This window comes from Talaromyces stipitatus, genomic scaffold, assembly GCF_000003125.1.
Source record: "Talaromyces stipitatus ATCC 10500 scf_1105507295523 genomic scaffold, whole genome shotgun sequence".
Lineage (NCBI taxonomy): Eukaryota > Fungi > Ascomycota > Eurotiomycetes > Eurotiales > Trichocomaceae > Talaromyces > Talaromyces stipitatus.
In genome coordinates this window covers 2,606,070-2,620,026 of record NW_002990113.1, presented here as the reverse complement: position 1 = coordinate 2,620,026, position 13,957 = coordinate 2,606,070, and the positions used below count along the sequence as shown (strand labels likewise).

Here is a 13,957-nt window from a genome sequence, read left to right as displayed (position 1 = left end):
ACATACTTAATCATAATACTTAGTCGCCACACCCTTCACGATCTCCACATCTCCAACCTCATTATCTCCATCCTGACTCGTGGAATTTCCCAAATTCTTGATTATTCTCTGCTTAACCCATTCACCAGCATTGATGGGCTTACCATCACTTCCCAAAACCTGATCATTGACGAGACCTAACTCCTGGAGAACGGGCGATTCTTTCAAGGGGACGAGGTCTGCATCATCTTCCAGACGGACCATGTAGAGGACTCCAAGACGATCGATATATGCTTGGTCTTTGGGAGGGGCAATGACGCGGTGGATGCTTGACTTGAGGAAGCCGTCTATTTTTGATCAACTCGTATGTCCACTCAGGTGACTTATCCAGATATACAGGACAAGGCGGAAACTCACTTGTCAGAAATTCAAGACCATCTGCAATATTGACTGTAAGGGCATTCATTTGCGGTTTTACATATTTCCAAGTACCATCTTTGGTTAATACCTGCAACGCTGCTACGGGTTGACGGAACAGGAGGGTCAAACTTCCCATGTCAGAGTGTCTATCGAAGTATCAGTCAATGTTCTTTTTCGCACCGAACGGAGGAGGGAGAGGAATACCCCTTAAGCCAAACACTACCCAACATCCGGTTCTCTTCTTCACTTCTTGCATAATACTTCATATATCTCAAATGATCACCACTCCTCTTCTCATATCGATGCTTATTAATCAGCACCTCCTCATCGTCAAGTCCCAACGACACTGCAATGATAATAAGCAACTTCTTCACAATCTGGTCATGGATATGCGTCGAAAACTGCTTGATAGTATCCCAATACTCCTTCACAATCTCAGGATGTAATCTATTAGCATGCTCAGGAATGAATTTAGGGATGTTATAGATCTCAAAATTGTCCTTGACGCCCGGGATCAGGTTTCGTGTTCCGGCGGGTTTCCAGCCGTTATAGTCACCCTGTTCGAGGGCGGCGCGGTATGGTTGTTTCTCTTCATTTGAGAGGGAGAGGATGGATTTGGCGAGGGCAAATTGAGTATCGATATCAGCGTCGCTTAGGCCGTGGTTTTTGACATAGAAAGAACCTGTCCATATTATGAGCTCCGTAAGTTTGGGAACAGTGTCGATGACTGACCGATATCTTCCATGGCCTTTCGGAATTGGGTGGCTAGTTCTTGTTTTCCGCCTGGTCTGTCGAATTTGGAGAGGTTGAGTGTGACGAGATCTGCCCAGTCGAGGTTTTCGGATGTTTCTGGGACTTGCACATAGGATAGGACTGGCGTAGCTGTATGTTCTGTGGTTGTGGTAGCCATGGTTTTTTGTTGGGATGGGTTGTATGCTCAGCGATGTTCAGTTGAGTTGTCTTTCGAAATTTGATATTCGGATCTGGAACTAGAACAATCTTCAATACTCTCGTAGGTATATAAAATTATCAGCTCTTCAAGCAGTACCAAATCCCATACAGCATCAGTTCATACCCAGAACCGGCCAATTCGGAGTTGAAACACATTCATACCAACGATAATTTTCGGATACTACAACTATGTATTACATTCTTCTAACGCAGGTCAAATGGATCACCAATTATTAATAGCTAGGTACTTCTTGAGTCGTTCATCCGGACATAACGCCGAAGAATAACTACCAACTTCCGAAATTTGAAGCATATGAAATGCACGCCATGATAGCTTGTAGCACGCCATTACTCATCAATGCCACTCGTATATCGATTCATCTATGCTGCTTTATACTATATATCTTATAATTTCTTAGCATTTACTAGCAATTTTATAGTTACAACTTACGGGGTACCTAATCTAGAACTCAGGGTTACCCACTTCGCGTAAGCTGTGGTCTGACCGTTAGGTATCCCACGGTACAAACCGATATCAAATCGCATCAGAAAAGTCAAATCCGAAAATTTTTCCACGCATCATCCGACAGCTTCATGATGCTATTTCTGCACACCCCAACCTCTGGATAGTTCAACCTGGTGTTTTATTTAGTCATCGACAATTGCCGAGACAGGCAAATCAGGTTTTGATTCTGGTATAGTTGCGCTGCCCAGTATCAAGTCTACTTCGGGATCGTTCTTCAGCACTGGTTATCTATCGATACAAACCAGCCGAGTTTCCCTGCGAGAAATAGCAGACAGAAAAAACCATGACCCAAATAGAATCCAGTCTACATGATACAGATGTTTCGTTTGCCAGCAGACCAGATGCTGAAGCTCCCGTTGAAAAGACGGATGCAGTAATTACCGGTGATGTTGAAGCGTTGGGAGAAGAAGCGAGGCCGATAGATGCACAATTGCATGCGCGAGTTTTGCGCAAGATTGATTGTTTCTTGATGCCTGCTATGGTTATTGGTAGGGTCTGCAACCACTTACATATAAGAATCAGGCTAATTTCAGTATAGGTTATGGATTGGTTTATTGGGATAAGGTCAGTAGCCAACGCTGAAGTCGAATTCCTTCTTGTCTAGGACAGTACGGCTTACTGTACTCATGTACAGGCAATTCTTGGAAGTGCCGCTCTCTTCGGCATGACAACTGATCTCCATCTCATTGTTACCAACACCTCTGTGAAGCCACCCGTATCGAACTCGTCAAGATTGAGCTGGGCGACTTCGATCTTCTATTTCGGCCAACTCGCTGGCTCATATCCCATGGCATATACAGTGCAGCACTTCAAGACTCGGAATGTTTTGTGTCCGGCTGTCATTATCTGGGGCATTATTTGCGCAGCTACTGCCGGCGTTACTACCTGGCACGGCTTATTTGCGCAGCGATTCTTCCTTGGTTTGTTTTATCCTCCCTCAAACCAGCTTTATCATATCAGAGAATTAATGAAACTAGGTTTCACCGAATCCATCATCCCAACCGCATTCATGACAATAGTTAGCGGCTACTACACTCAACCCGAACAAGCTCTCCGCCAAAGCTGGTGGTTCTCTGGCACTGGCTGGTTCACCATCATCGGAGGCGCACTCAACTATGGGTTTGCGCAGGTAAAAAGCGGTGATTTGGCACCTTGGCAATATATTTATATCTTCGCCGGGTGTATCACAGCACTATTTGGGATATGGTGTTTCTTCCTGCCTAATTCTCCTGTTGACGCGTGGTTTTTGACGCCAGAAGAACGGATTGCGGCTGTTGAGCGGTTGAGAGCTGGACAGACTGGTGTGAAAAATAAGACATTCAAAGTCGAGCAGGTCAAAGAAGCGATTTTGGATGTTAAAATTTGGCTGGTTGCGATTACGATGGCTGCGGCGTGAGCCCTCTCCCGCCAATTTTGCTGTGACAAAAACTGATCCCGCTTCGTAGATACACCGTCAACGGTGCAGTCTCAGGTTTCGGCCCCCTCATAGTCTCAACATTCGGCTACTCAACGCTCGACAGTATCCTCTTCCAATTCCCTCTAGGCGGTCTCTCGGCCTTCGGAATCACATTCACCGGCTGGCTCTGTTCACGATACCGCAACATTCGCGCCATCTCTCTTGTTCTCTGCTGCCTACCCGTCATCGCCGGCTTTGTCATGATCTGGAAATCTTCCTGGGGCCATAAACCCGTTACCCCCGTAGCGGGTTACTCGTTAATCGGCTTCTTTGGACCCGTGGTCAGTTTGACTATCTCCCTAGCTGCGAGCAATGTTGCCGGTGAGACCAAGAAGAGTTTCATGGCTGCTGCAGTGTTTGTAGCGTACTGCGTGGGAAATATTATTGGGCCGCAGTTGGTTAAGAGCCAGACCAAGGCACAGCACTATCCTGAGTTGTGGACTGGGTTGATTATTTGGTACGTTTCTGTCATCTCTGTAAATATGATTGAGTGCTATGCTGACTGTTATAGCTACTGTATTACCATCCTCTCCGCGACTACGCTGTACTTTGTGCTGCGTCGCGAGAACAAACTGCGCGAGGCAGTTGTCGAGGTCGATGAGCGTGAGCGAGATAGACTTGCATTCAAGGATCTTACGGATAAACAGAATTCGTACTTTAGATACGTGTTGTAGCCTGGTCAGTATATACCACCATCTAATCAGATGGTTAGGTATCGTGGGGCTCACAAGCTTCATGGATACTTGAGCTCAAGGTGTAAAAAAGGTTATGATAGTTACAATACACAATTAACCCTAATAGATTTCTTTTTACATGATTCATAAATCCGTAAACTAAGTTAGTTATAAAATAGGAAATTTTATCTCGCCAAGAAAAATACCTTAGAAATGACGATAAAAGCACCAAAATGATACCATCCTGAACAAGCTCCAAAAATTTCCTAATTCGGATACTGTTCAGTCCCGGGATTTGTTTTAGGGCTCGAGTCTCGACTCTCAAGATAGCGACCAAGTGTCGCAAGAAATGCTTGAATGACGAAGAATTTCATGGATGGGTTGAGTTGTAGAATACATGTCATGCCATAGGCCTCGGTTATATCCGGGTCATCCATGGACGACGAAAAAAAAAGGTGCCAGGAGGATACAGGTAGTGTGCATGAGGCTGCTTATCACTACGCGATGTGGTGCAGATAAGCGATAACGAAACAATTACGAGCTTTGCGTGTTGGATTAGGTGCAGTTTGTAGATGCATTTTCTCCACATGCATTGCATGGTCGTTTTTATTATCTGTTTCCGATCTCGCTCTTCATGAGAGATATTAGACAGCGTAGGTGATCGAGTTGCTTCTAAACTTATTATTGTTGATTTTCACATGCAATAGTCTCAGGCTAGAATCAAGATATCGCAATGGCAGAACAGAAAATACGTCGAGTGGCAGTTATCGGTGCCGGTCCCGGAGGAGCAATTGCGACTGATGCACTTGTCAAAGAGCAAGCGTTTGATACGATTCGAGTCTTTGAGCGTCAGAATATAGCTGGAGGGACATGGTGAGATTCATGAGAGAACATCAACATTTACAGACAATTCTAATTGATGGTTATTTGTAGGGTATTGACACCCACAGACAATGGCCAGGAACCCAGAATCCCATCTCTGCAAGATCTCATCAACGAACGCGCTGATCTCGGCGTCCCAATCCCCAAAGATGTAAATAAAGGTATCCCAGTCGAAACGCCAGCAACAGAGGAAATCAATTCACCACATCTCCGTTTCACGGAGACCGGAGTTCATGAACACTTACACAGCAATCTAACACCGGAGATCATGAGTTTCTCTAAGGAACCCATTCCGGAGATTCTTTCGGAGAGGACACGGGCTCAACACGGCCCTGATTCACCATTCAGACCGCGTGAGGTGGTTAGGGCATGGGTTGAAGATGTCTTCAAGCGATACGGGAATGACAAGTTAATCGAATTCGGGACTACGGTTGAATTGGCGGAATATATTGATACCGACAACAAGCAAGGGAAGGAATGGGTTCTAACGCTCCGTAAAACGGTCCCTGCTGAAGGCGGGATTAAGAACGTATGGTGGCAGGAACGATTTGATGCCGTCGTAGTTGCGTCGGGACATTATTATCTTCCTTTTGTACCTGATATCCCGGGTATCATTGAGTACGATAGGAAATATCCTGGGAAGATCAGGCATAGCAAACACTACCGTGGTACAAAGGACTATGTCGGAAGGGTTGGTCTCTTCTCCTGTTTCTCAAATGACAGAACCGGAACTGACATACACAGCGTGTCATCGTGGTCGGAGGCTCAATCTCCGCTTTCGATGCCCTGCACGACATTCGCGAAGTAGCAAAACTACCCGTCATATCATCCGCCCGAGATCACTCGCCTCTCTTCGGCGACATCCCCTTTTTGCATCCGCATATCGAGAATAGACCCGGCATAACGTCCTTTGACACTACAACGGACAAGATCACGTTCACAGATGGCTCTTCCGTTATCGGAGACGAAATTGATATCATCCTCTTTGCGACTGGATATGATTTCAGCCTTCCGTTCTTGCCTGATTTGAAATCGGTGCACAGGAGGATTCCGGGGTTGTATCAGCATATTTTCAAGATTGAAAATCCTACTTTGGCGTTTGTTGGCATGGTATGTTCAATATCGGCTTTTCACACATGAGGATGAGACTGACGTATTGCACAGATTGCAGGAGTCTTCGGAATCCGCTTCTTCGAATGGCAAGCTGTCTTCATAGCTCGCGTTCTAGCAGGACGAGCAAAACTCCCAGATCGTAAGGAAATGTACGAATGGGAACAGACTCGTTTAGCTGAACGCGGTGACGGACCACCGTATTGGACGCTATATCCTGATTATACGGCATACTTTGAGGAGTTGAGGAAGCTGGCAGGTGAGCCTGCTCCTGGGACGACGGGACGTGTGCTTCCGAAATATGAGTCGGCGTGGGATGATACGTTTGTGAGGTTGATTAAAAGGAGGCAAGAGTGGTGGAAGAGAGCTGCTGAGCAAGCTAGTAGGAATACGAGGAGTTCGTTGTGATGTTCGACTATACTTTGGTTGTAGAGTCGAATGGTAACTAGTTAGATCACGTCTTGGAACTTTCTAGAAATGATAGATAGCATCGTAAACATAAGAGTGATCTTTAGATCGTTTGATCTAAACTGATAGCCTAAATATCCCGCATATTGCAACTTAGAATGCCGTTCTCGGAGTACGGAGATCTCTCCGGATAATCTGATCTATTGGAATTTAACTGATGAATGACAAGAGATGGGGGTGTGGGCCTCGTAGAGTGAAAGTATTCAAGTAAGAGTCTATTCTAGCTATATATAAAGGTGCTCTTCCAGGTTATCCTTAGGCTACTTACTGTCAAAACGACATTGTAGCGCACCACCGAGAAGAATATCAATATGGCCTCCCGACCAGTAATCGAATACTACTTCTCCTTTATCTCCCTCTGGTCCTACATCGGCAGTAAACACTTTCACCACCTCGCCAAGCAACACAATGCCCACATAATCTACAAACCCGTCGACCTAATGCACACTTTCTCCGTCTCGGGCGGTCTCCCCGTCAAACAGCGCTCACCTCAACGCCAGGCTTACCGACTCCTTGAAATGAAACGATGGTGTCAAATCCGAAATATCCCTATTGTGCCACATCCGAAATTTTACCCTACAAATCCATCGTTGGCGCATAGAGTGTTTTTAGCGGGGATTGAGGAATTGGGGAATGATCATGAGGCGATACAGAGATTTGCGCATATAGGTTTACAAACTGTTTGGGCGGATGAGGGGGATATCGCGGACCCGGAAACTATAGCGCGTATCGCGTCGGAGGCGGGGTTAGATGGAGAGAGATTGTTGCGGCGTGCTCAGACGGAGGATTCATTGGCAGAACAGGAGGCTACCCTGGTAAGGGAGATTGATTCGAGGAGGTATTTTGGTGCACCTGTTTATGTGTATCGCGACGAGCCTTTTTGGGGTCAGGATCGGTTGGAGATGTTGGATGATGTGATTAAGAGTGAGAGGGAACCTCTTCCCTTGCCTGAGAATCTTGATTGATGCTGTTCACAAAATGTACGGAATTAGGGGCTGGTTGTTGGTGCCTGAGTCATCCATGTGTTTATGCCTAAGGCTGCATTTCGTCGATCAGCAAACAGATGGTGCGATGGTCATGTTGTCTCTGACTTGGCGATATACGTCTGAGTGAGATGGCGCAAGTACTTGAATAAATACTCACCAGTATTGTTAGAGTCTGTGCTCTGGTTGTTTAGTGAAGAGGATGGTGTTTAACTCCCATGATATATTTAATGCAAGGTCTCTCCTCATACATATTAAAGAAGAGACGCAAGACTAAACAAAGCATTCAATTCAATCAATAATCAGGCTAGGATCGCCCAACGAAACACGAAGCGCCTTAAGCCTTAAACAATCAGGCTAAGTGGCTAGCACTTTGTATCAGATCACCAGATAAGAAGGGTTCAGGCTGTGAGATGACTGATCATTTCAATAATAGACATTCTAAGAGTCGGCTAAACGTATTAATATTATATAAGAGAGTAGAGATATCTGGTTTATACATATATTATTTAATTTCCTGAAAAGAATACATCAAGAATAAGCTGTCATCATTGCTTATCACGGGACCCGCTAGTTATCTCATCACTTGCTTTTGTTCAGGTGATCGCGTTTCCTCATTGCGTCTTCATCCCTGGACTCTTGGTTTCTCTTTCTCTTTTTATTTCATCCTGACTCATTTGGATCAGACCACAATAATTGAGATACTCCTCCAGTCGTGTACTCATCGCGGCTGGGAGGCAGTATACTAGTAACTCCTACATCTACACAGTGACGTCCATCTTATCGTTATCAAGCGGATGTCAGTATGGCATTCCGTCTCCCAACCCACGCTCCTCCTCGTCGCCAGACGTCCTATTCCACTTCTGAACGACCGGTACTCGAAATCGACACTCATACTTCTCAACACCAACAGCAACTAGATGACGATTCCAAAGAATGGATTCTCTTTTCTCCCTCCCAAGCTGCCTCGACAACCACACGCACCCGGAGTGACTCCACCGAGCGAACGGCACGGACCGCTGGTGTCTCGCGACTGAGTGATTTTGGCTCTTTCAATGCAGTTACGCAAGCGGATTCGGCGGATAGTACCTCTGTTGACGCATTGGACGAAGAAGCAACGGAACTGGACAGTTTGGACGATGGTCTCCCCGATTTCCGTGAAAACATCTTGCAAGACAGCAATGATTACCCCGTGCTGCCCACTCATGATGGGCTAGGGTCATTTCATGCATCGGGACAACAAGTTCAAGAACAATTATGGAGATACGAGCAGTATAATCCCCGACGCTCCGCGGATGCCGGCCCTACGCGTCGATCAAGTCTGCAAAATCATTTGGAGACGGTGGACGAGCTAGAATCACTCGCTGATCGAGAGCGGTGGCAGCGGATTGAGAAGTGGAGAACAGAACAGAGTCGCATATTGTTGCAGGAGATTGAGCGAGAGACAAGACGGCGTCAAAGACGTAATAGTCGCGGCAGTGTTGGGACTACTTCTCGCAGACCTGGCAATGAGGTTTTGGGTAGTATCTCCGAGACAAAGGCAATGGATACATCGAGCGTGTCTTCGGATACAGCATCGTCGCCGGGAGATTCACAGAAAGAATCTATCTGGCGCCGCATAACGCGAAAGGTGATTCGCGATTTGATGGGCATAGATGAATCTATTCTCTCGGTGATTTTGGGAGAATCTTTGGTTGACGATGTCCACTTGACATCATACATTGATGAAGAATCTCATCCCGATATTCGTGAAATGCAAGAAGCTATCAGAGATGTCCCTACGACGAGTACATCTGCCGACGACCATGTATGGCAGCAGCGTCTAATTGAAAGGATTGCAAGGGAACTTGGTGTTCTCGTTCATCAAATCTGGGAACACCCAGGGGCATTTAGTACATATTTATGTTCGGACGATCCAAGCGAATATTACGCTGGTATACCAGTGACGACTTCGCAGCCATCAATACAACGCAACACAAGAACGGCTCGATCCGAACCGCCACCTCCGATAGTATCAGAAGATAGTAACATACTCTCTATATCTTCACCCCAATTTAGACCAACCCTTCAACAAGACTCAGTCACCGCTGAACATGTCGCTCAATGGGGAATTGACGACAACGAAATCGGTACAGCTCAGTCACAAACCAAACGCCCACAAGAACCGACATCGACATCTGCACTGGCCAACCCGGAATATGAATACTGGGAACAAGACCTGGATGTCACCATGATATTTCGTTATCTCAAGAACCGGTTCCGCCGAGGTGACAACAATGGGAATATCAACACTGCAACATCTACATCCCATTCTACAAACATATACAACGAGCAAGACGCCTCCAACCGCGCAGCCGTCATTCGCCAACATCACCCCCTCGTAGCGCGAGCCCATGCCCGCTCCCAAGCACGACAACTAAGTCTACGCGCCCAAATGCGTGCAGCGGGCATCTCGACGCCGACTTCTCCAATATCCCATCACCACCATCACCATCACAACCAAACAACCCGCTTTGGCCGTCGGCCGAGCTCAAGTTGCGCTAGTCAGAGTACGAAAGTATCCGCTAGACGCACACACACGGGACTCGGTGGAAGCGGCTCTAGCCGTCATTACTGGGATATAGGCGGTAGTGTGGGTAGTGGTAGTGCAGCTGTATCTGTCGGTAGACCGGCAGGTGTCGGGACATGGGGTGAAGTCTAGTTTCGTCTCGCCTCTCTTACTTGTCTCTCTCCTCTACATAAACATATATTCATCTACATATCGTTATTTGACGGTTGATTCTAATGGCGAGCATGATTTGGGCAGGCGCTGAGGATTTCTTTCTTGTTTATATTGCAGCAAGGCCGGGGTTGGAAGAGCGAATGATTCTAATGAGGAAATGGGGATACATACATATTGATTCGTTTGACATATAGCGGGTTTTAGCTGGCATGTGGATATTTTCTTGTATATTTTTTCGATTGTGGACACACATCTCCTGTTTATTCATGAACTACCAGGAACCTAGATAGGCGCGGTGTTTACCTCGAGGAATAGATATAATCCAATGTTGATTGCATTCATGATACATACAACAAGACTAGCCAGGTAGTCAACGAGTTGACAATCCTACCATCCTGCCAAGATCCTGAAATCCTTTAACAACTCCGTTAAAACACTCAAATGGGTAAAAGCTTGAACATGAAAACATTAATCAATTCCTGACGCTAATTTTTAATTTGTTATGTTTATGAAAAATGTACGCATCTAAGCCTGGGAAACATTCTCATAAGCCTCAGGGAATCGCTTAATGTTCTGCTCAACAGCACCATGGTGACGAAGGAACTGAACGTAGGCACCATCAATCTTGACACGACCCTCTTGGCGAAGACGGACGTATTCCTCGCGACGCAGAGGGGTAAAACCCCAGTTCTTGGAGACGATGATCTTTTGGCGACCGGGGAACTTGTACATGGAGCGACGGAGAGCCTCGACAGCGATGGCGCGGTTAGCGTCACGGGTGCGGACGGAGAGGAGGATTTGGCCAATGTTCACGCGAGCGACGGAGCCGTTGGGCTTGCCGAAGGCACCACGCATACCGGTTTGGAGACGATCGGCACCAGCGCAGGACAACATCTTGTTGATACGGACAACGTGGAAGGGGTGGGCACGGACACGGAGGTGGAAACCTTCCTTTCCAGCGGACTTGACGAGGTACCTATTTTCATTAGTATTGACTATCATCCTCCGTTTAAGGAAACATACTTGTTGGCGCAAATACGGGCGGCTTCAAGAGCCTCGGAAGACAACTGCTCGTACTCGTTGGAGACCATGTGCACGCAGGTAGGGAAGTCGTCGACATTGGCCTTCTTACGTCCAAGATCGAAGATACGGATCTTTGGGTCAGGGACACCACGGTTGAACCGGGACTTGGGGTAGGGCTGAATAATTCACATGTTAGTTATTGCCCTAAAATTCGATGAAAATTCAATAATGATGAAAATCTAGCGATAATCGTTTGCTGGTCGTTCTCGATGTTGCTGATTCCAATATCGCTGTCGCCAAATCGAAAACGCCCCCACAATACAATCCCATCGCTCAAAATTCATAACGAAATCTCCCAACGCACCTTGTTCTTGCAGTAGCGGTAGCAACGAGCAGGACGACGGGCCATCTTGAAATGCTATTTAATTTTCAAACTGCACTTCCTGCGAACTGTATAATTGTTTGATGTCGAAATGTTGGTGGTGAAGATGGACGGGAGGTCGAAAGGACTGAAGTCACTCTCTTGAAACCAAGTTTGATTTCAAAGCAGAGCCGGGCGCTAGTGGATTTTTGTGGCAAAACCCTAAGCCCTAACTACATCCGTCCGGCCAATCTGATACAAGGCTTGTCGTTATCATAAGCAAGGGTATGGGCTGACTGGCTATGACTCATTTAGCGTCATCTACATATCCCCAGAAATGATTATTAATTCTGTGCTTTCGAATATCGATCTTCTCATTACTTTGCATGCGTTGCTGAGTACGAGTATAATGTAGCGTCACGTGACAAGTGGTGACCTTTACCGAAGACCTACTTACTAATGGATCACAAAGGATAATTATTGATCCGAAAGAGGCTTAAGGCGCTCTACAAAGAGCTCCGGTCACCTTTGACGTCCATCTCTCAGAACCAACGCATGTCGGGCAATAGAGGACCTCGTCCGGGTCAAACTTGATCTTTGCTGCAGTGAGCACGGGCAAATTTTCGCCATAGAAATCCTGTAAATACCATGGATCCTGCCAATCGGCTTCGTTCATATATGCACCCGTATCAGGAGCAAATTCTCGAAGTGCACCTCCCTTGGAATATGTGAGGTCATGATGAATAGACATAACAGTCTCATACTCGGCATCATCTGACCATCCTCTGGTGCAGTAATTATGCATGTAGCTCTTCCGCCAAGCTGGATTGACCCCAGAAAATGTGTCTGATACGGATACCGGTCCTCCTCCCAAGAGAGCAAAGCCATTAACCACTCCCTCAGACGGTGTGCCGACTGTATTATTCAACATTTTGCGCAATTTTTCCCCGTCATTAGAAAGGTTAACCTTTGTGAATAGCCGCGAGACAAGAGCCGAGTTCGTGGTGGCAGCACTACAGGTACCTCCACCAAGCCCATAGTAGTAATCCCAGTATCCATCATAGGCCATGTACGACACGACAAGCTCTATATTTGTGCCGTTGTACAGCAAAAGCTTCTCTAGAATTGGTGCAAACATAGCTTCAATCTCCGCGACAGTCTTTTCTCTTGCAGCGAAGATATAAGTCATAGAGGCGTTGATGCTTTCACCCACGTTATACGCACTCCAAGCTCCATAACCACTCAAACCGTCATCAGCAAGTGCAGGAAATGCTTCATATAATATAGCAATCACCTCCATGAAGACTACCAAGTCGTCATGGGATGTGCTCAAAGGGGCCATATAAAATGACTGCGCAGTGTATGCAGCATCAGGATACGCTTTGATCTTTGCAGTAGTGACAATTCCATAGGTTCCTCCTCCACCTCCCCTTAGTGCTCGAAAGAGATCAACATTTGACCTGCGATTGGCGAGTACTTGCTCGCCGTTGGTCAGAACGACCTGAGCTTCGAGAAGTTGATCTGCTGCCAGTCCAAAGTCGTGAGTTGCGCGAGAATGGCCGCCGCCTTGAGTGAAGCCACCCAAGACGCCAACACTCTTATTTAATGTTAGTTATGTGATTCTTATGTGGAGTAGATACATACTGGACATCCACCACCAACAACAATAACACCGTTAGCAGCAGCTACCGCATTCACATCACCCCAGTCGTAACCAGCACCAACTTCAATTGCGCTACCATTCCATGCAGCTGGCTCATTCTGTCCATATAGCAATGTCTCGGAGTACACTTCTTCAAAGGAAATGCCCTGCCTCAGATACCTCAACCAAATCTCCAAACTCCCATACCCAGTCGAACGACCCAACATATCATGACCAGTGGTCTTGACAACCAATCTCAAATTCCACTCCCTCGCAAAATTCACACCAGCAACAGCGTCCTCGGGCGTACTTGCATTGACAGCATATACCGGCGAATCTCCCAGTTCGCAATTGGTGGTGTTTCCTGGTGCAATATCGCACGATTGCGTAAACGGATATGAATACCCGATGGAATATTCAGACAGGAACGATGTATTCATCCAGTTTTCTTGCACAATGGCACATTCTGTCGGGTTTGAGTATGGACCTGGATAGCATGGTGCTGCCACGGGTATGTTCTGGATGAGTTTTCCTGAGAGTGTGTCGTTTAATGTGGACCATATAGCTGGGCTGGGCCAGCAGGCGTCATTTGGCATCTTTCAACCGTCAGTTCTGGGAGGAGAGCTGATATAAGTTGCAGCAGGAGGGAAATACGCATTTACAAGTTGCATTCCCCGCATGTCCAATACCGGCATACAATATGCCTGTGGCCATAAGAGCGATGAATGGCGAAGACATGTCATGAAATATGCGTCAGAAT

At 46.6% G+C, this 13,957-nt stretch overlaps 6 protein-coding genes across 6 annotated transcripts; 3 read left to right on the top strand and 3 right to left on the bottom strand.

Moving 5' to 3' along the window:
* Positions 1-6: 6 nt before the first annotated feature.
* On the bottom strand, positions 7-1,309 carry TSTA_068930 (1-aminocyclopropane-1-carboxylate oxidase, putative; the record flags this gene model as incomplete). The annotated part of the gene is made up of 4 exons (XM_002340815.1): positions 7-326; positions 397-545; positions 604-1,081; positions 1,132-1,309. 4 exons carry the CDS (start codon positions 1,307-1,309, stop codon positions 7-9), a joined length of 1,125 nt encoding a protein of 374 aa, XP_002340856.1.
* Positions 1,310-2,159: 850 nt separating this feature from the next.
* Positions 2,160-4,128, top strand: TSTA_068920 (MFS transporter, putative; the record flags this gene model as incomplete). Its single annotated transcript, XM_002340814.1, has 6 exons — positions 2,160-2,364; positions 2,415-2,440; positions 2,511-2,796; positions 2,854-3,268; positions 3,322-3,789; positions 3,844-4,128. The coding sequence occupies 6 exons, from the start codon at positions 2,160-2,162 to the stop codon at positions 4,004-4,006; spliced, it is 1,563 nt and encodes a 520-aa protein (XP_002340855.1). The 3' UTR covers positions 4,007-4,128.
* Positions 4,129-4,652: 524 nt separating this feature from the next.
* On the top strand, positions 4,653-6,443 carry TSTA_068910 (dimethylaniline monooxygenase, putative). Its single transcript, XM_002340813.1, has 4 exons — positions 4,653-4,879; positions 4,940-5,579; positions 5,633-5,998; positions 6,053-6,443. Exons 1-4 carry the CDS (start codon positions 4,740-4,742, stop codon positions 6,404-6,406), a joined length of 1,500 nt encoding a protein of 499 aa, XP_002340854.1. The 5' UTR covers positions 4,653-4,739; the 3' UTR covers positions 6,407-6,443.
* Positions 6,444-6,777: 334 nt separating this feature from the next.
* Positions 6,778-10,150, top strand: TSTA_068900 (uncharacterized protein; the record flags this gene model as incomplete). Its single annotated transcript, XM_002340812.1, has 2 exons — positions 6,778-7,390; positions 8,244-10,150. 2 exons carry the CDS (start codon positions 6,778-6,780, stop codon positions 10,148-10,150), a joined length of 2,520 nt encoding a protein of 839 aa, XP_002340853.1.
* Positions 10,151-10,696: 546 nt separating this feature from the next.
* Positions 10,697-11,610, bottom strand: TSTA_068890 (60S ribosomal protein L10; the record flags this gene model as incomplete). The annotated part of the gene is made up of 3 exons (XM_002340811.1): positions 11,559-11,610; positions 11,195-11,370; positions 10,697-11,147 (listed from the first exon to the last, which is right to left on the bottom strand). Exons 1-3 carry the CDS (start codon positions 11,601-11,603, stop codon positions 10,697-10,699), a joined length of 672 nt encoding a protein of 223 aa, XP_002340852.1. The 5' UTR covers positions 11,604-11,610.
* A 441-nt stretch (positions 11,611-12,051) lies between these two features.
* On the bottom strand, positions 12,052-13,935 carry TSTA_068880 (isoamyl alcohol oxidase; the record flags this gene model as incomplete). Its single annotated transcript, XM_002340810.1, has 3 exons — positions 12,052-13,152; positions 13,200-13,793; positions 13,852-13,935. 3 exons carry the CDS (start codon positions 13,933-13,935, stop codon positions 12,052-12,054), a joined length of 1,779 nt encoding a protein of 592 aa, XP_002340851.1.
* Positions 13,936-13,957: the final 22 nt, after the last annotated feature.

What these genes read in the sequence shown, in the direction of transcription:
- TSTA_068910 (XM_002340813.1), top strand. Translation starts at nt 4,740, where the DNA reads ATGGCAGAACAGAAAATACGTCGAGTGGCAGTTATCGGTGCCGGTCCC. An exon ending in AATATAGCTGGAGGGACATG is followed by an intron (nt 4,880 to 4,939) that starts GTGAGATTCATG and finishes GGTTATTTGTAG; the next exon opens with GGTATTGACACCCACAGACA. An exon ending in CTTTGGCGTTTGTTGGCATG is followed by an intron (nt 5,999 to 6,052) that starts GTATGTTCAATA and finishes CGTATTGCACAG; the next exon opens with ATTGCAGGAGTCTTCGGAAT.